Source organism: Megalobrama amblycephala, unplaced genomic scaffold (assembly GCF_018812025.1).
Source record: "Megalobrama amblycephala isolate DHTTF-2021 unplaced genomic scaffold, ASM1881202v1 scaffold498, whole genome shotgun sequence".
NCBI classification, from domain to species: Eukaryota; Metazoa; Chordata; class Actinopteri; order Cypriniformes; family Xenocyprididae; genus Megalobrama; species Megalobrama amblycephala.
This window is the reverse complement of record NW_025953414.1, coordinates 19,053-37,130: the sequence shown is the minus strand read 5'-3', so window position 1 is coordinate 37,130 and position 18,078 is coordinate 19,053. Positions and strand designations below refer to the sequence as shown.

General features: G+C 38.2%; 1 protein-coding gene across 7 annotated transcripts in view; it reads right to left on the bottom strand.

Moving 5' to 3' along the window:
- The window catches only part of LOC125261827 (NACHT, LRR and PYD domains-containing protein 12-like), a 43,864-nt gene that overhangs the window by 10,790 nt on the left and 14,996 nt on the right, over positions 1-18,078 (bottom strand). For 3 of the 7 annotated variants that reach the window (XM_048180372.1, XM_048180377.1, XM_048180373.1), the window contains exons 4-9: positions 11,355-13,220; positions 3,727-3,900; positions 3,446-3,619; positions 3,165-3,338; positions 1,233-1,406; positions 1,103-1,149 (exon numbers count right to left, since the gene is read on the bottom strand). In XM_048180372.1, coding sequence (XP_048036329.1) covers positions 1,103-1,149; positions 1,233-1,406; positions 3,165-3,338; positions 3,446-3,619; positions 3,727-3,900; positions 11,355-13,220 — 2,609 coding nt within the window. Of the gene's footprint in view, positions 1-1,102; positions 1,150-1,232; positions 1,407-3,164; positions 3,339-3,445; positions 3,620-3,726; positions 3,901-11,354; positions 13,221-13,567; positions 13,632-18,078 lie in introns of those variants that run through there. The other 4 variants (XM_048180375.1, XM_048180374.1, XM_048180376.1 and 1 more) reach the window with 4 other exon arrangements.

Below are 18,078 nucleotides of genomic sequence, written 5' to 3'. Positions count from 1 at the left end.
TCAACTACACCACAGAGCCAGGTCTTATGTCTCATATTTCACAGCAAAGCTAGCGCCAAACACAAACACACCAGGCTCGTTTGAGATGCATCGGCTTTTCGCAAAGCGATCGGCGCATGACATCAAAGCTCCGCGAGAACGATCCAAAAGTACAAGGAGTTGTATGCTCTACAAACGCTCCCGCGGGTCCACGGCACCCGCCGAATCGGTCCGCGCTGCTCCGTTGCATCTCGAACAGCCTTCTATCAACAATCGCGGATGTTTCACTGCTGTTCATGCTCATGGCTTTGCGAACCTACATCGGCATCCAAACACGGCTCGCCGTAATTTGTATATAGATGGAGATTACGATTGAGCTGCTATTAGCTTGATTAGCTGCTATTTCAAAAATGGCGGTCACAAGTTTCTTGTTGGTCACGGTAACCCCGCCTCCAGCCCCTGACGCAAGCGGTTCTTACTTCTAGCCCAGCAATGTTTTGGTGCTACTTACGACCCACTTTTTCTGGTTCGGAGCTGGTGCTTTGTGTGTCGAAAGACAAAGAACTGATTTGAAACTTGGCTCTGGCTTCGAACCAGCACTCAAACTGCCTTGGTGGAAAAGGGGTAATAAAGGTGCTTACACAACAAAACACACTCACTTACGCATATGACTTAAAATAAATATAGAATAGCAATAACAATAATTGATTCATGTAAAGTATCAAAAGTAATTAATCGTATGGTTTTATTGAACAAAACTGTTAAAATACATAATGTATTGAAATGTACAACTAATGTTCTTTATGTTGTATAACAAATGCCTGCAGAGGGCACCAGTGGCCTGACGATTGTTTTTACACTTTATAATGCGATCTAGTTTGAGTTTGAGATGTGCCACTCATGGAAATGATAACAGTTCATGTGAAGCTCTGAGACGCACATAGATAACCTACACGCATGTAAATTACAGCGCATATATATTAAACCTGCAGCAAATACATTTATTTAATTAATTCACAGCCTTTGTAAATTCCAGTAGCATTATGCTTTATTATGATTTTTAAACAGTGTGTGTGTGTGTGTGTGTGTGAGAGTGAGAGAGTGTGAGTGTTTGTAGACCTACACTTTCGTAGTCCTGCTGTCATCATGACCTCTCCTCCATGATCCACACTATAAACACACAAACACACATTAACGTAGATCTGTATCATTCACACACACGTTCAGTTTGTCATTATTAGTGTTTGACATACTTGAGTATCTGCAGTTTATAGTTTGGATCCTCCAGTTTGTGTTTGAGCAGCTGCACTCCTGATTGTCCTGGGTGATTGTAGCTCAGATCCAGCTCTCTCAGGTGTGAGGGGTTTGAACTCAGAGCCGAAGACACATAACCACAGCCTTCCTCTGTCACCATACAGCCAGACAACCTGCAGACACACAACAGTCAGATCATCTACAGACACACACAACAGTCAGATCATCTACAGACACACAACAGTCAGATCATCTACAGACACACATCAGTCAGATCATCTACAGACACACAACAGTCAGATCATCTACAGACACACACCAGTCAGATCATATACAAAAACACACAGTCAGATCATCTACAGATACACAGTCAGATCATCTACAGACACACACAGGCGGACCATGTTGAAAATCCCTGAGACTGTTGATGTCATTGAAGCCCTGTCCACTTTCAACAGCTGCAGCCTGTTGTGACTTGAATTAGTGACCTTTAAGAAGGCTTGCTTCAGTAAAGTGGTTTACTTCCTTTCCTTGTCTTTGCTGCGCAGAAATTGTCACATGGTGCTGTGTACAAATAAACCAGTCTGATACACCCATGAAATGACTTATGTACTGTCATTGGTGAAAATAAACCTTTCAAATGGATATTGCCTCAAGGTGTTTTTACTGACACCCCATTGTGATGCTCCCCCTGTGATTCAGCAGTGTCCTAAGAGTCTTTTACACGGTCCTTCGAGCCGGAGCTGAGCATTCCAATGGACAAGGATCAATCAATTAGCCAATGCCATGTATCATCTCGTCAATGTCAAATGTCAACAGATGATGTCATACAGCAATTAGAATATTCATTATGTCATTAAGTTGCATTCGCATTCTGCCAAGTGTCAGCCCTTTACATTTGTTTGCTTCTCTGCTGCTACCTCTTTGTGCTCACATAATATATTTTAATACAGCCAAATTCCCAATAAAATTCTTTCATCTATATATTTTTCTATTTTGTTGTCAGACAATATGAAATGGTGACTGAAATGTGGCCCATTAAAACTACATATAGGACTCAACACTAAACCTTGTCATGTGCTTGTCCTTTGGACAAATAAATCGGTCATTCATTGTCTGAGTAAAACAGTTGCTTGTCTGGAAAAAAAAAAAAAAAACAGGATTTTTTTTTTATTTTTTGGTGTAAATATAAATGTATTCTGAAGCAATATCCTTTCAGAATATTCCAGCTTTGACATATAAATCTGCATATTTGTGATATTTACACTGAGGGCATTTTTTTTTTTTTTTTTTACCTTTACAAGGGACAATTTCCCCCCACCCAATCCTGTACGATTCATGTAAATGGTATGATTCATCTTTAAATTCTTAAATTTGTTCAATAAATTAAATTAGAATAAGACACTATGGGCTGTTACCAATCAAATTACATAATTTACAATAAAAAAATAATAAATATTCTGATTTAACCTTGAGTTTTGAAGTATTAGACAGATTAGATAGCTTTGATATTTGCACCACTATTTACAATGACACTAATGATTCTTAATTTCTAATAGTGATGCAAAATCATGAAAAATCAATCAGTAGTTGATTTTTTTTAATAGAATAACGAGACACAAACCTCTACATTCAATCGTGTTTGCTCATATTTATTTTTGATCACAGTGCATAAAACGTTTAGTCCCAATGTGCGTACATTTGGAGAAATACACATTTACCTCATATTTCATTAGATAAAACAGAAGCAGGGCCGTACACAGGGTTTCATAATTACAGAGGTCACAAAATGTAGTTTACTAGTCTGGGGGGTACATGACTTTTGCCCAATTTGCTGACACACACACACACACACACACACAGATCATCTACAGACACACATTAACACTGACAGTCTGACTGTACTTTATCCATTATATGTTCTTAAATACCTCAGGATCTGCAGCTGACAGTTTGGACTCTTCAGTCCATCAGAAATGAAGCTGACACCAGAGTCCTGTAGGTCATTGTTACTCAGATCCAGCTCTCTCAGGACAGAGTTTGAGGATTGTAGAACTGAAGACACAATTTCACAATGCTGATCTGAGAGATTACAGCCAGCAAGTCTGAAAGAGAGCAGATCAAACACACATCAACAGTCAGATCATCTACAGACACACATGAACACTGTGATCGGCTGACTGTAAATGATCTCTTATATGTTCTTAAATACCTCAGGATCTGCAGCTGACAGTTTGGACTCTTCAGTCCATCAGAAATGAAGCTGACACCAGAGTCCTGTAGGTCATTGTTACTCAGATCCAGCTCTCTCAGGACAGAGTTTGAGGATTGTAGAGCTGAAGACAAACCGTCACAATACTGAGCAGTGAGATTACAGAGAGCAAGTCTGAAAGAGAGCAGATCAAACACACATCAACAGTCAGATCATCTACAGACACACATGAACACTGTGATCGGCTGACTGTAAATGATCTCTTATATGTTCTTAAATACCTCAGGATCTGCAGCTGACAGTTTGGACTCTTCAGTCCATCAGAAATGAAGCTGACACCAGAGTCCTGTAGGTCATTGTTACTCAGATCCAGCTCTCTCAGGACAGAGTTTGAGGATTGTAGAGCTGAAGACACAATTTCACAATCCTGATCTGAGAGATTACAGCTAGAAAATCTGAAAGAGATGAAATATTAAATAAATAAATAAAACAATAAAGTACAGTGGGTTTCCAGTTTTCTGCCCTCAGGATGACATGATCTGAACACTGAATCTCAATACAATGAGCTCCTGAGAGTGTGATAATCTGATCACTTTATCATTCAGATTAATATCTGAAATCAGATGAGCTCCTGACTGTTTCTTCAGAATATTAGACATTTTGAAAATTGTAATAAAGTTTTCTGAGGGTATAAAATATAAAAGTTTTGAGAGACTCTCCAGACAGCTGTGCATTTATTGCAGTTTTACCATTTTTTACCATTCAAGATGACATGTTGAATAAATGCTTGATCGGTAGTTTAAGCTTTACAGTGATGAAGAGACAGAGATTAATACACTGAGTCATGAATGTGGAAATCAAATCCTTTAAAATTACGTTAACAAAATAAAAGAGCTCTTAAAAGGGACCTATTATGCAAAATTCACTTTTGCATGGTGTTTGGACATAAATGTGTGTTGGCAGTGTGTGTACACAACCACCCTATAGTGATAAAAATCCACCCACTCCTTTTTAATCCCCATAAATCATAAGCAGTGTCTCAGAACAAGCCGTTTCCAGATCCCTGGCAGTGTGACGTCACATTAGCCACAGGCCCCGCCCACAAATGTTGACAGACACTGAAGTTCCAAAATGTTCCAAAATGAATTATTGATCAAAGCCATAAACAATCACTGTTCAAAACTATCTCCTTACCTTAGCTTGATTCACAACGGTCAGCTTGTAATAATGTTTTATGATCTGATTGATACTGGCAGGAATTCATGGGAAATACGAGTTTGCTGATGTTTGTCTTTGAGTCATTACGTCACGTCAGTATTAGGCTACTCTATCACAATCTCACAAATACCCCTTTTCCACCAGCATGAACCGGGTGCTAGTTCAGAGCTAGTGCTAGTGCCAGTTCGGAGTTGGTTCAAATGACGAGCCTTCAAAGAACCGGTTTGCCTTTCCACAGGTTAGAGAGCAGCACAGAGGCAGGATTTACGTCACTGTATATGTCTCATATTTCACAGCAAAGCTAGCGCCGCAGCACCAAACACAAACACACAGAGCTTGTTTGAGATGCATCGGCTTCCCGCATAGCGATCGACGCATGACATTAAAGCACTGTGAGAACGATCCAAAAGCACAAGGAGTCGTATGCTCTACAAACGCTCCCGTGGACCCGCGGCCTTCCGATGTCACCCGCCAAATCCGACACATCTCGAACAAGCCTTCCATCAACAATCGCGGATGTTTCACTACTGTTGATGCTCATGGCTTTGTGAACTCACATCCATTTGTATATAGATGGAGATTACGATCGAGCTGCTATTAGCTTGATTAGCTGCTATTTCAAAAATGGCGGTCTCAAGTTTCTTGTTGGTCATGGTAACCCCACCTCCAGCAATGTTTCTGTGCTACTCACGAACACTTTTCCTGGTTCGGAGCTGGTGCTTTGTGTGTCAAAAGACAAAGAACTGATTTGAAACTAGGCTCTGGCTCCGAACCAGCACTCGGTGGAAAAGGGGCAAAAGTTCTGTTATAATAAATGAAGCTGAGCAAATCTCCACACACCACACAGCGCTCAAAACGCCGGAGTTTCTGTTCAGTACTAACACCTCTGATTGGCCATTGTGAAATCAACAGATATGTCTGTGATTGGCTACATTACATGTAGATCATGTGCCGCTCTTGGTTGGGTGGGTTCCTTCCAAGTAGAAGGAAGGAAAGTTAGTTTAGATTTCAAATAACTAATCGGGTGATAACATTGAAGTGAAATAATTCCAAACAAAATTAATTAAATTAAAAACTAAATACCTCTTTTTCTGTCTAGTTCTCCTATCCACTTGTTAAGTCATAACGTAAGGAACGCTGTTTCCGGGTCCAAACCTTGACTCATTTCACTTGAGAATGCCATCGACGGCCGTTTATGAGCGCTATTTATTCATATTAAACATCAATCATTTTAAAAAGTCAGACATTTTAAATACTTACAGTGTACACAACAGTTTCCGTGCTCACAGCGTCACAGACATTAATATTTTAACGAATTATAAAAGATGAATCATTGTCTGACCATCTGGAATTTTGGTGTGGAGATAAAGGTTATGATTATAATTTTTTTGTAGTATTACACCACATCATGTATGTATATTAGCACCATTTGTTTTCTTCAGGTATGAGATAGAGCGTTAGGACCCGGAAGCGCTGCCGCGTGACGTCAGACTTAACAACCGAATAGTCACGCGCCAGCCCTGCCTATTCTAGACTAGTGGTTTCCAACCTGGGGGGCGCCAGAGTTTATATGCTTTGAGGTCAAACATGAATATGAAAAACCTTTTTGTATAGCTTCTAGGAATGCACCAAATGATCGGCCACTTATCCGAAAATGTTGTCAATTAATTCCTTTGATTCTATATGTTGTCTCTCAGCTTGTTGATCACATAAACCGATCACATTTTTTATGACACAAAAGATGCAAGCTTGTTCAGACCAGCTGTGAGAGCCGCGGCAAAAATGAAAAGTCAGCAGCGGCTGGTGTGTAGACTATATAACGCAGTCAAAACGTGTGTATGGATCAAACTACTTCAGGGTATCCGCGGGTCCTTAAAAAGTTTTAAAATGTCTTAAATTCAGATTGGATAGGTCTTAAATATTTTTCGTTGCAATACCACAAAAATGTTTTATGTATGTTTTATGTTTTCTAATACGTCAACGACGGAATGGTCCAGCGCTGCGTGGCGCCATCTGCAGGACAAAGATCAGCAAAGATATAGGAATATGTGATCAGATCTGTACACGGATACACATTTTTAAATAAATCACTCCCTCTTTAAAAACATTACATAAATTTCCTTTAATAGTTTTAATTCATGTGTTTTCCAGGTGCATCAAGATGAAAACATCAACTTTTCAGAATGCCGCAAGGATGTAATAATCTTGTTTAATAATCAAATAATCTTGTTTTTGTTTGAAATCTTGTTTCTTGTTACTGTCCCAAACAGAAACAAGATTATTTTCTTACCCCATTGGCAGATAATTTAGCTTGCTTTAAGCAAAATCTTACATCATTTAGATTTTTTCCCCAGAAAACAAGAAAAATATCTTATGTAATTTTACTTATCTAAAAGCATCTTGATTTAAAAAGCATCTTTTATTTAAATACTTAAATCTTCCTAGCATTGTTCGGGAAGCAGACACACTCTGTCAGTTTAAATCTAGACTAAAACACATCTCTTTGCTCTTGCATACACATAACACATTATCAATACATTAACATTTTTCAAATCTGTTAAAGGATTGTTACGCTGCAATAATTAGGTCGGCCGGAACCGAGAACATTTCCTATAACACTAGATATACCTGTACATCAGAATAAGAATGGCATCTACGCTAATATCAGTCTCTCTGCTTATCCTGAGGTTTGCCGGGTGCTGGATCCAGGCCGTATCCAGATCAGATGGAGAACCTGTGTCTGGACCTGACTACAACGTAGCCCAGGAGACAATGGGCCTACAGATCCAGTTCTGGCTGCATCTATAATTCAGATTTTTAAATCTCCGTATCCGCTTACATATATTTATATATAATCTATTTTTAATCTCTATAATAAAAATGTATAATTCAGATTTTTATCTCCATATCCATTTACATATATTATATATATCTTCCAAGGGGTTCTTTCCCTCCTAGGACTTTTTTCCCAGTGTTAGCACGCTGGGTTTTTCTCCTAGGGGGTTTTTTCCACCCCTGGGAGTCAGCCGACATTGGCTTAATGTAGCACCATCTTGTATATGTTACATATTACCACGCTTGCTTGTACAGCTTATTTTTAACCACTTCTCTTTTTTCTGTGCTTCTAATATGTAAAGCTGCTTTGAAACAATTACCAATTGTAAAAAGCGCTATATAAATAAATTTGACTTGACTTGACTTGACTAAGTAAGTAAAGCATTTTTTGCAGTGTATTGCTGCTGTTCTATAAGCTCCACCTTCTTTTGTGTGTGTGTGTGTGTGTGTGGGGGGGGGTTCTTATATGTATGGAGGAGGGAGGGATTCATGGACAAAAGGTTGGGAACCACTGTTCTAGACCATAGAGCTGCACAATTAATCAAGTTTGAAATCCTGATTATAATTACAGATGCCACAATTATGTCATCGTTCAAAGACGCAATTACAAAAAAAGTCCACTTACATTATTCTGTGTGCGTAAGATAACTGAAGTTAGATAACAGAAGATAACTTAAAGGTTTTTCCCAGATTGTTTTAGTTTTAGTATAACAATAACATGGATATTTATATTTTTATTTATTTAAAGCAACTAAACCAATGTATATTTGACATGTGAGGCTTAATGCTGTAGAAAAGCAATAAAAGTTTTTCAGAAAGGGTGTTTTCAGATTGTTTGTTTTGAAATAACAATATGGCATGCAGTCGCTTCAAATAATGGGATAAAGATATTCAAAACATCATTCAGTGTAAATTGTGATCATTGTAATTAATAATCGCAATTACAATTTCAAGGGAATAATCAACAATTATGATTTTGTCATAATCATGCAGCCCTACTAGACCACGACACAAACATGAATAATCCTGATAACCTGCGATTCTAAAGTAAATCATTTGCTGTTTTGTTTGTATAATTACTCCAGTGAACTAGCTGTTGTTGTGTTTGTATTAAAGGTGCCCTAGAACTTTTTTAAAAAAAAGATGTAATATAAGTCTAAGGTGTCCCCTGAATGTGTCTGTGAAGTTTCAGGTCAAAATACCCCATAGATTTTTTTTTATTCATTTTTTTAACTGCCTATTTTGGGGCATAATTAGAAATGAGCCGATTCAGGGTGTATGGCCCTTTAATTCTCGTGCTCCACGCCCCAAGAGCTCGCGTTTGCCTTAAACAACATAACAAAAGTTCACACAGCTAATATAACCCTCAAAATGGATCTTTACAAAGTGTTTGTCATGCATCATGTCTAATCGCGTAAGTACAGTGTTTATTTTGATGTTTACATTGATTCTGAATGAGTTTGATGGTGCTCCGTGGCTAACGGCTAATGCTACACTGTTGGAGAGATTTATAAAGAATGAAGTTGTGTTTATGAATTATACAGACTGCAAGTGTTTAAAAATGAAAATAGCGACGGCTTTTGTCTCCGTGAATACAGTAAGAAACGATGGTAACTTTAACCATATTTAACAGTACATTAGCAACATGCTAACGAAACATTTAGAAAGACAGTTTACAAATATCACTAAAAATATCATGATATCATGGATCATGTCAGTTATTATTGCTCCATCTGCCATTTTTCGCTATTGTTCTTGCTTGCTTACCTAGTCTGATGATTCAGCTGTGCACATCCAGACGTTAATACTGGCTGCCCTTGTGTAATGCCTTGAACATGGGCTGGCATATGCAAATATTGGGGGCGTACATATTAATGATCCTGACTGTTACGTAACAGTCGGTGTTATGTTGAGATTCGCCTGTTCTTCGGAGGTCTTTTAAACAAATGAGATTTATATAAGAAGGAGGAAACAATGGAGTTTGAGACTCACTGTATGTCATTTCCATGTACTGAACTCTTGTTATTCAACTATGCCAAGATAAATTCAATTTTTGAATCTAGGGCACCTTTAATTTTGATGAACACAATAAAGAGTTGGACATGTGGGCTTTTCTTCTTTCTTTTGACTGAGTTATTCCTAAAACTGAGATTCACATCACAGTTTAGAGTTCTCTAGAATGAGTGGCCAACTAGTGCTTATTCCTGGGTTTACCATCATTACAAAGTTGCTTGTCACTCAAAAAGAGTATTTGATGGAAGCAAGCTGCCAAAACGACTCTTTTCTACTTCCTCCTGATCACTTCTGGAAGCAGAACAGCAGCGGTGAGCAATGAGGAGACGAGGAGAGACGCAATGACATTAGCCAATCAAAACAGAGAGACGCAATGACATCAGCCAATCAAAACAGAGACGCAATGACATCAGCCAATCAAAACAGACAGACGCAATGACATCAGCCAATCAAAACAGAGAGACGCAATGACATCAGCCAATCAAAACAGACAGACGCAATGACATCAGCCAATCAAAACAGAGAGACGCAATGACATCAGCCAATCAAAACAGAGTGACGCAATGACATCAGCCAATCAAAACAGAGAGATGCAATGACATCAGCCAATCAAAACAGAGAGACGCAATGACATCAACCAGTCAAAACAGAGAAACGCAATGACAACAGCCAATCAAAACAGAGACGCAATGACATCAGCCAATCAAAACAGAGAGACGCAATGACAACAGCCAATCAAAACAGAGAGACGCAATGACATCAGCCAATCAAAACAGAGAGACGCAATGACATCAGCCAATCAAAACAGAGAGACGCAATGACATCAGCCAATCAAAACAGAGAGACGCAATGACATCAGCCAATCAAAACAGAGACGCAATGACATTAGCCAATCAAAACAGACGTCATTTATCATAAACCGAGTGTTTCTGACAGACGCTCACAATGAGGGTGGAGATATTCATGTTTTGAACATGTTTGACTTTTGTGCAAAAATATCTAAACATTCTTAAATCAAGATACATTTACTTCAGGAGAAAAATGATATAAAGTCTTGTTTTCTGAAAAAAAAGAGTAAAAATTGCCAAAGGGCAAGAAAAATAATCTTGTTGTCCCTTTAAATTAAGATTATTGTTCTTCCCTCATTGGCAGATATTTTTATGTGTGTTTAATTCATGTTCGTGTGTGACCTGTTGAAATGTAAGTGAAATCTTTTATTTTGACATTAATGTAGTCTCAATGCTGACAGAGTAAATATGTGTTAGAAAACTAGAGCTTCATCACTCATAATATTCCCATTCACAGTAATCCACCTTCTCTATCGTTTCATTTATTTTATGGCATAATCACACCTCTTTAAATATATAATAATGTCAAACACTGGCTAGTGCTGTAAAGACACTTCAAGCACAGCCGTCACTGTAATAGTTCACTGTAACAGTCGTCAAATAGCTGAACATTAAGCATTTATGATGAATAATTGCTGAAGATTAAATGTCATAATGATATATTATTATTGCTATTAATATTGGCAGTAATTTATGTCATTTTATCTTCATTCACAAGTGAAAAGTCTCAGTTCCAGCTTTACTGATCAATGGTGTCGACCGTCCCTTTGCGCCACCTGGTGGTGATTTCACCAGCGAGTTTCACACCTGACTGGGTTGTGTTTACCCACGGCGGTAACAGGCGTTTTAGTGACTATCTGCTGTATTAAAGAGGCGTGTCGTGACCCTTTAAGATCCTGTTATTGAGGAGAAAATCTCTCATTCAGGAACATTTATTTTAAAGCTGTCAGATTCATTATTAAATATGATACTTTAGTTCATGATTAAACACTTACGGAGCTTTTCTGCAGTTGATCACAGCTGGTATCAGTCTTCTTCTCCCCTCAGCTGATGTGTTGTATTTCATGAGGTTCAGCTCATCCAGCGGCTCCTCTGACATCTGAATCATGTAGGAGATTGTTGAGCAGTGAGACGGAGAGAGTTTCTCCTTTGAGTGTTTGTCTGATTTCACAAACTCCTGAATCTCTCTGGACAGAGAATGATCTTTGACTTCCAGCAGACAGAGGAACAGATTGATGGATCTTTCAGTGGAGAGAAATTCATCTTGTTCTTCATATTCATCTTCATATTCATCTTTGATCTTCTGTTGAATGTAGTGTGTGATTCCTCTGATGGTCTCTGAGCTGTTCTCTGTCTGTGTCAGTAGATCCTGTAAGAGTCTCTGATTGGACTCCAGTGAGACGCCCAGCAGGAACCGCAGGAACAGATCCAGCTGTCCATTCCTACTCCAGAGGGCTTTATCTACTGCTGATGTTAGTAGATCATACAGAGAGTCTTTATTAGATCTGTACAATCTGAACTCATTCAGTGGTTTCTTGTTCTTGATCACATGTGAATAAAACAGATAGAAAGCAGCGAGAAACTCCTGAAAGCTCAGATGAATGAAGCTGTAGACTTTCCTCTGATGAATCACAGATTCCTCCTTAAAGATCTCAGTGCAAATCCCAGAATACACTGAGGCGTCAGTGACGTCTATGCCGCTCTCTCTCAGGTCCTCCTCATAGAACATCACATTGCCCTTCATCAGCTGTTTGAAAGCCACTTCAGCAAGTTTCACAATCACTCTTCTGTTGGACTTCATTAGTTTCTCTGGATCTCTCTCTTCATACTTCTGATTCCTCATGTTGATCTGAATCAGCAGGAAGTGGATGTACATTTCAGTCAGAGTTTGAGGGATTTCTGCACTCAGATCTTCTTTCAGGAGCTTCTGAAGCACAGTGGATGAGATCCAGCAGAAGACGGGTATGTGGCACATGATGTGGAGGCTTCTTGCTCTTCTGATGTGTGAGATGATTCTGCTGGCTTGATGCTCATCACTGATTCTCTTCCTGAAATATTCCTCCTTCTGAGGCTCATTGAATCCCTGAATCTCTGTCAGACGGTTGATGTATTTGGAGGGGATCTGATTGGCTGCTGCTGGTCTGGAGGTGATCCAGATGAGAGCAGAATGAAGCAGATCTCCTGTCATGAGATTTGACATCAACACACCCACTGATGAAGTCTCAGTCACATCAGAAACTGTCTGAGCATCTGGAAACATCAGTGTGATTCTGCTTTCATCCAGACCATCAAAGATGAACACAACTTTACACTCCTCATAAATCTTTGAGTCCAGATCTTGAAGTTCAGGATGAAAGTCCAGCAGAAGTCTGTGAAGACTGTACTGATGATCTCGGATCAAGTTCAGCTCTCGAAATGGAAGCACAAACATGAAATCTACATCCTGATTGTCTTTTCCCTCGGCCCAGTCCAGAATGAACTTCTGCACAGAGACGGTTTTCCCGATTCCAGCGATGCCTTTAGTAAGAACAGTCTTGATCTGGTGTTTCTCCTCACGTCCTGGTTCAGGTGAGGCTTTAAAGATGTCATTGCAGTAGATTGGAGTGTCTTGTGAGTGTTGTGTTCTGGCTGTTTTCTCCATCTGGAAAACCTCATGTTGTTCATTCACTCCTTCACTCTCTCCCTCTATGATGTAGAGCTGTGTGTAGATCCTGTTCAGGAGGGTTTCATTCTCCTGGAGGTTCAGTCCCTCAAATAATCTCTCATACTTGTTCTTCATGCTGGTTTTGAGCTGCTCTTTGACTCTCTGGAGTTCATCATCTACTGCTTGAGGAGAATCCTGGTCTCCAGTCTGATCATCTCTGATTGGAAACAAAATACAAACATAAAAACATCTTCATCAATAAATCATGACAGGAACAGCAACACATTTAAGAGAGAAGTGTCAGTTTAACAGACTCCTGTTATATTCCACATATTTACATTAAACTTTAACATATTTTCTGGAATTTAAGTCACATTTTCTCTCATCTGAAATGTGCTGCATCTTATATTTGTCTGTTTTGGACTCTTGTGTAGAAGTTTTGGTCTCTTAGATTCCTGTCCTGTATAAGTAAACACTGACATTGTACATTTATTTTCTTATAAATAAATGTCTCAGTCTAGTTTCACTACAGCAGGAAACTCACTAAATAATGGTGATAATCACCTGGGGTCAGAGGTCACTGCTCCATCACTGAATTCAGGATGAACTCTGGATCGACGGCTCTTCAGAGACAACTGGGTTGTGGAGATGCTGCTCTCTGACTCAAACGAATTAAAATGAATTTAAATATGACTAATTCATACACATATTTACACTGTAATTAACACAATACTGTTAGTTCAGATGATCTTTTGTATAAGTCAGTCGTTTAGCTGTGTCCTTAATTACTGAATTACACTTTAAATGTAAGTATTGAGTTTTCTTGAATAATGTAATGATACATATGAAAGAAATATAAAATACATACAGTATATATAAAATGGTTCAAACATTGATTTGTATCTTAGTGTTGGGCACGTTACTTTAAAAAAGTAATTAGTTATAGTTACTAGTTACTTCTCACAAATAGTAACGGAGTTAGTAACTGAGTTACATCATTATAAAAGTAACTAATTACCAGGGAAAGTAACTATTGCGTTACTTTAAAAAAAATAAATAAATAAATATGTCAAATAATTTGGAATTCCCTAATATTAAATACAAGTCTAAAAATAAATTATTCTTGATCCGACTCATGATCCGCTCTTGCTTATGAAATTTCTCTGTACTGTACAATACTGTCACGATCACAGTCTGTTCCTGTTCACTCCGGACTCCATTTCCCATAATCCTCCCTGTCAGTCACATGCACTCACTCCACCAATCACCTGTTGCCACATACAGCCATGCACACTCCACACTAATCACCACACCCAGCTGATACTCATTACCAGGACTATAAAAGACTCACACACACACCACCTCACCGCAAAGTCTTGATTACTCTGGTGTCATTTCCAGGGATGGGCAGTATTTCAGATACATGTATTTAAAATACGTATTTGAAATACAAAATACTATTTTGTATTTTGTATTTTAAAGCCTTTGGAAAAAATCAAATGTAATTTGTATTTAAATACATTTAAGATGAGTATTTTTGTATTTTCAAAATACTCAAAATACTCAAAATACTTTGAGACCGACAGTCAACCTCTTGCATCAACTAGTTCAGACCAAACACACCTCTCCCCCCAACCCCAACATTCATGCACATGAGCTGCAGCTGTACAACCCAGCCTTGGATCGGCAACTTTTCTGGAATAGTGAGGATGTGCTACTTGTTGATTAAAGTAGCTTGTCAAATGTGTTTGAAGCATTAACGTTACTGCATGTTAGGGATGGGTGATATCATATGACAATATCGTTTATTCGTAGCGATGATATAAATTGTGAATCGATGGAACTTTTTCTAAATCGTTTTCATAGATAGGACTTTGCGCTTTCTCTTTAGCTTTGTGCAGTTGAAGCCTTGTTTATACTTTCGCAATTCGCATGGCTCTACGCCATGAACCTGCTGTCTGCGCGCGCTCCTCAGTAAACCTACGAGGTTTTATGCTTGACGTGCTCTCCGTTGGATAATTCTGTGAAACGACAGAGGGCGACTCTGAGTAATTGTTCTCCAAACCACCAAAAAGCAGCGATGAGAGGAAGTAGTTTGCCGAATAATTTGTCAAACACCTCTTATACTATGTCAAACACTCGTCTCGTGAGAAGTTTGTGAATAAATGGATTTCTTCACATGTAAACTGATTAGGTTGTGGGTCATTTTGACGACACATTAGGGGTGTGATGAGATCTCGCGAGACTAAACTGTGACGAGATTTCTCGTTGAGGCGAAAAGTAGTCTCGTGATGTTGCCATGACAGAGCGTTAGGATGATTAGGAAAGAATATTCCACCGCTACGTTTACATTACGCCTCCACTGTCGTTTTGCTTTGTATTTAAATAAAAAAACATTGAATTCAGTTGGATAACGGTCGCCGCTGCTCCATATTCACAGAGTTACGCGCGATCGCTGAAAGTGAAAATCGCTGAAATCACATTCAAACGCGATTTCCAACCTGGTCTCATGACGAAATACGTACCAGTGAGTACATATCGCTGCAGTTTCGCTCTGAAATGTCCACTGAGCGGCGCCAAAAGCGTGTTTTTTTTTTTTGTTTTTTTTTGCCGGAGCAGATAATAGGGTGAATGCGGTACGTTTTTATGACCTTGCTTTTTAGACGAATCGCCACGGTTCTCGATTTGACATTTGCGCTCCGTTGCGTTTTAAAATAACTTCCCACCGACGCTACGCCTAAACCTACCCGATAGTGTTAACAAAAGCAAACGTGACGTAAGAAGCGTCCGTTTTTCAGCTCGTTTAGATCTCTCTTTGAGCTCTTTTTTTTTTTTTTGCCGTCAGTCGCCTTTCACGGGATTCGTACCCAGGAAGGGGGAGTCGACTCCTCGCCATAAGTCCAACTCCGTATCGGCCGAGCTACCGAGCAAGCTTGGTTACGGCCAAAAAAAGCGAAACGAGTCTTTACGAATCCATAATCCGACCCCGGCCGGCGTCGAAACCGTGCGTGAAAACGAGCAAAAGCGCTTATCGACGTTTTACCGGCCTCTAGCGTTCGTTTCTGTCGGAAACTGCAGCGAGACGTACTCGTCGGTACGTAATTTTGTGTCTCGCGAAAACGTGCCCACTGGTACGTCTCTCCTATGAGACCAGGTTGGCGATTTCAATACCCCGCATTTTGAAAGCGGCTCCTTGATGCATGCAAATATCTCCCAATATGAAAGCTATTTTAGGCTGGGCAGTGTAGTTGTAACCATCTCTTAGCTCTGTATCAAAGAAAAAGTTGGTCTTATTTGCACATTGAATATTGAGAGAGTGTGATTATGGTTGCACTTATTGTAAAGTGTTACTATAAAAGTGAATAACAGTTTTCTCTTAATCTTATTAAGCACAAACAATAGTTTCATTTGTTAACATTAGTTAATACACTGTAAACTATGAACTAACAATGAATGACTATTTTTATTAACTAACATAAACAAAGATTGATAAGTACTGGAGCAAATATATTGCACATTGTTAGTTGATGTTGGTTAATACATTAATGTTAATAAATGAGACCTTATTGTAAAGTGTTACGATTTTTATTTTTACTGTTTTCTATTTCTATGATCAGTTTGTGGAAAGGAGTTCAGTTAGGAGGTCAAAAGTTGTAGAAGCTCAAAAATCATGTACAGTAAGGTCTGAAGAGACTGAAATCATACAGGAGAGAAGTAAGTTAGTTGAGTTTGTGCCTTTTACAGTGCTTGAGTATTGTTGTCTTTTACTGCATATGATGATTCATACTCAGAAAGAACTGAAATGACATGCATTACAAGATGATTAGTTAAAACATTTCAAATACACCTGCAGAATATTTTTCCTAGTCATGTATTTCACCATTTAGGATTTCTTAAAAATAGTGTGTAAAAATCTTGTCTTGTCTTGTCTCGTCACACCCCTACGACACGTGAAAAAGTTTTTTAGTACACTTCTTAAACCCTAACCAAATAATCAAGTTAAACCAAGTAAACTTGAAATTGTGACTTGTGACATTAGAAAAAAACATATTAATATGATAACATATGTATAACACTAAATTGAACAATACTGTTATATATGTTTTTTAATTCATTAATTATTTTATTTCAATTAACGATTGTATTAAACACTGACCATTATTTTATTCATTATTTCTGCTATGCAGGCTCATTTTGTAAATGTAATCATTATAAATTTTACAAACATGGTGCTTTATGAAAATGTAACTGGACACATTTCCAAATTGTGATTGTGTTTACCCATCTATGCAAACGTTTGTTTATGTAGAGACGAAATAATTAGGTTAATCATTGTCTGTCTCCATCAATTAATTTAATTTTTATTTTATTTTAGATAAACTTTATATTTTCTAATTATGTATATAGAAACAAATAAACTTTACATTAAATAAATATAAAAGTTACTATACTACTTGTGTAAAAAAAAGCATCAAAAGAGTTTGAAATTCAGTTTTTGCTGTGGTATCAAAACTGATATTGATAATTGTGAAACCATGCCATATATTGTTACTGTGAAGTAAAATTAAGATTTTGGTCATATCACCCATCCCTATTCTTTGCTATATAGCAGAAAAGATTCCCACAGTTTTACAGATTTTTTTAGTAGTGTTCACCATAAGTAATAGACTACATTGTAACCTTGTCAGAAGTAAGTATATAAATGGCTGCTATTTTGCACTACATAAGTTTATTTGTAATTACCAGCAAGGAAGCAAGCACTTAAGAAAGAGAGAGAGAGAGAGAATGACAGAGTGAGCAGAAATGAGGTAAGGAATTAAAAGTCAGTAGGCCTATGTAGTTTCTTAATTCACTGTGACTATTTATAATTAGCTTAACAAATTATATATAACATTCAGTGTCTAAACATTCAGTTTTTTGTAGTTTTTTATTTCCTACTGGGCAGGGGAAGGGAAGAGGTATATAAAATTAAAACGAAAGTTTTTAAGTAGCTGCACACATCTAAATGCTTTTTGGCATTCAGAATAGGCCCAGATAGATTTCAGCCTAATAGGGATACCTGCACTGAATCTTCA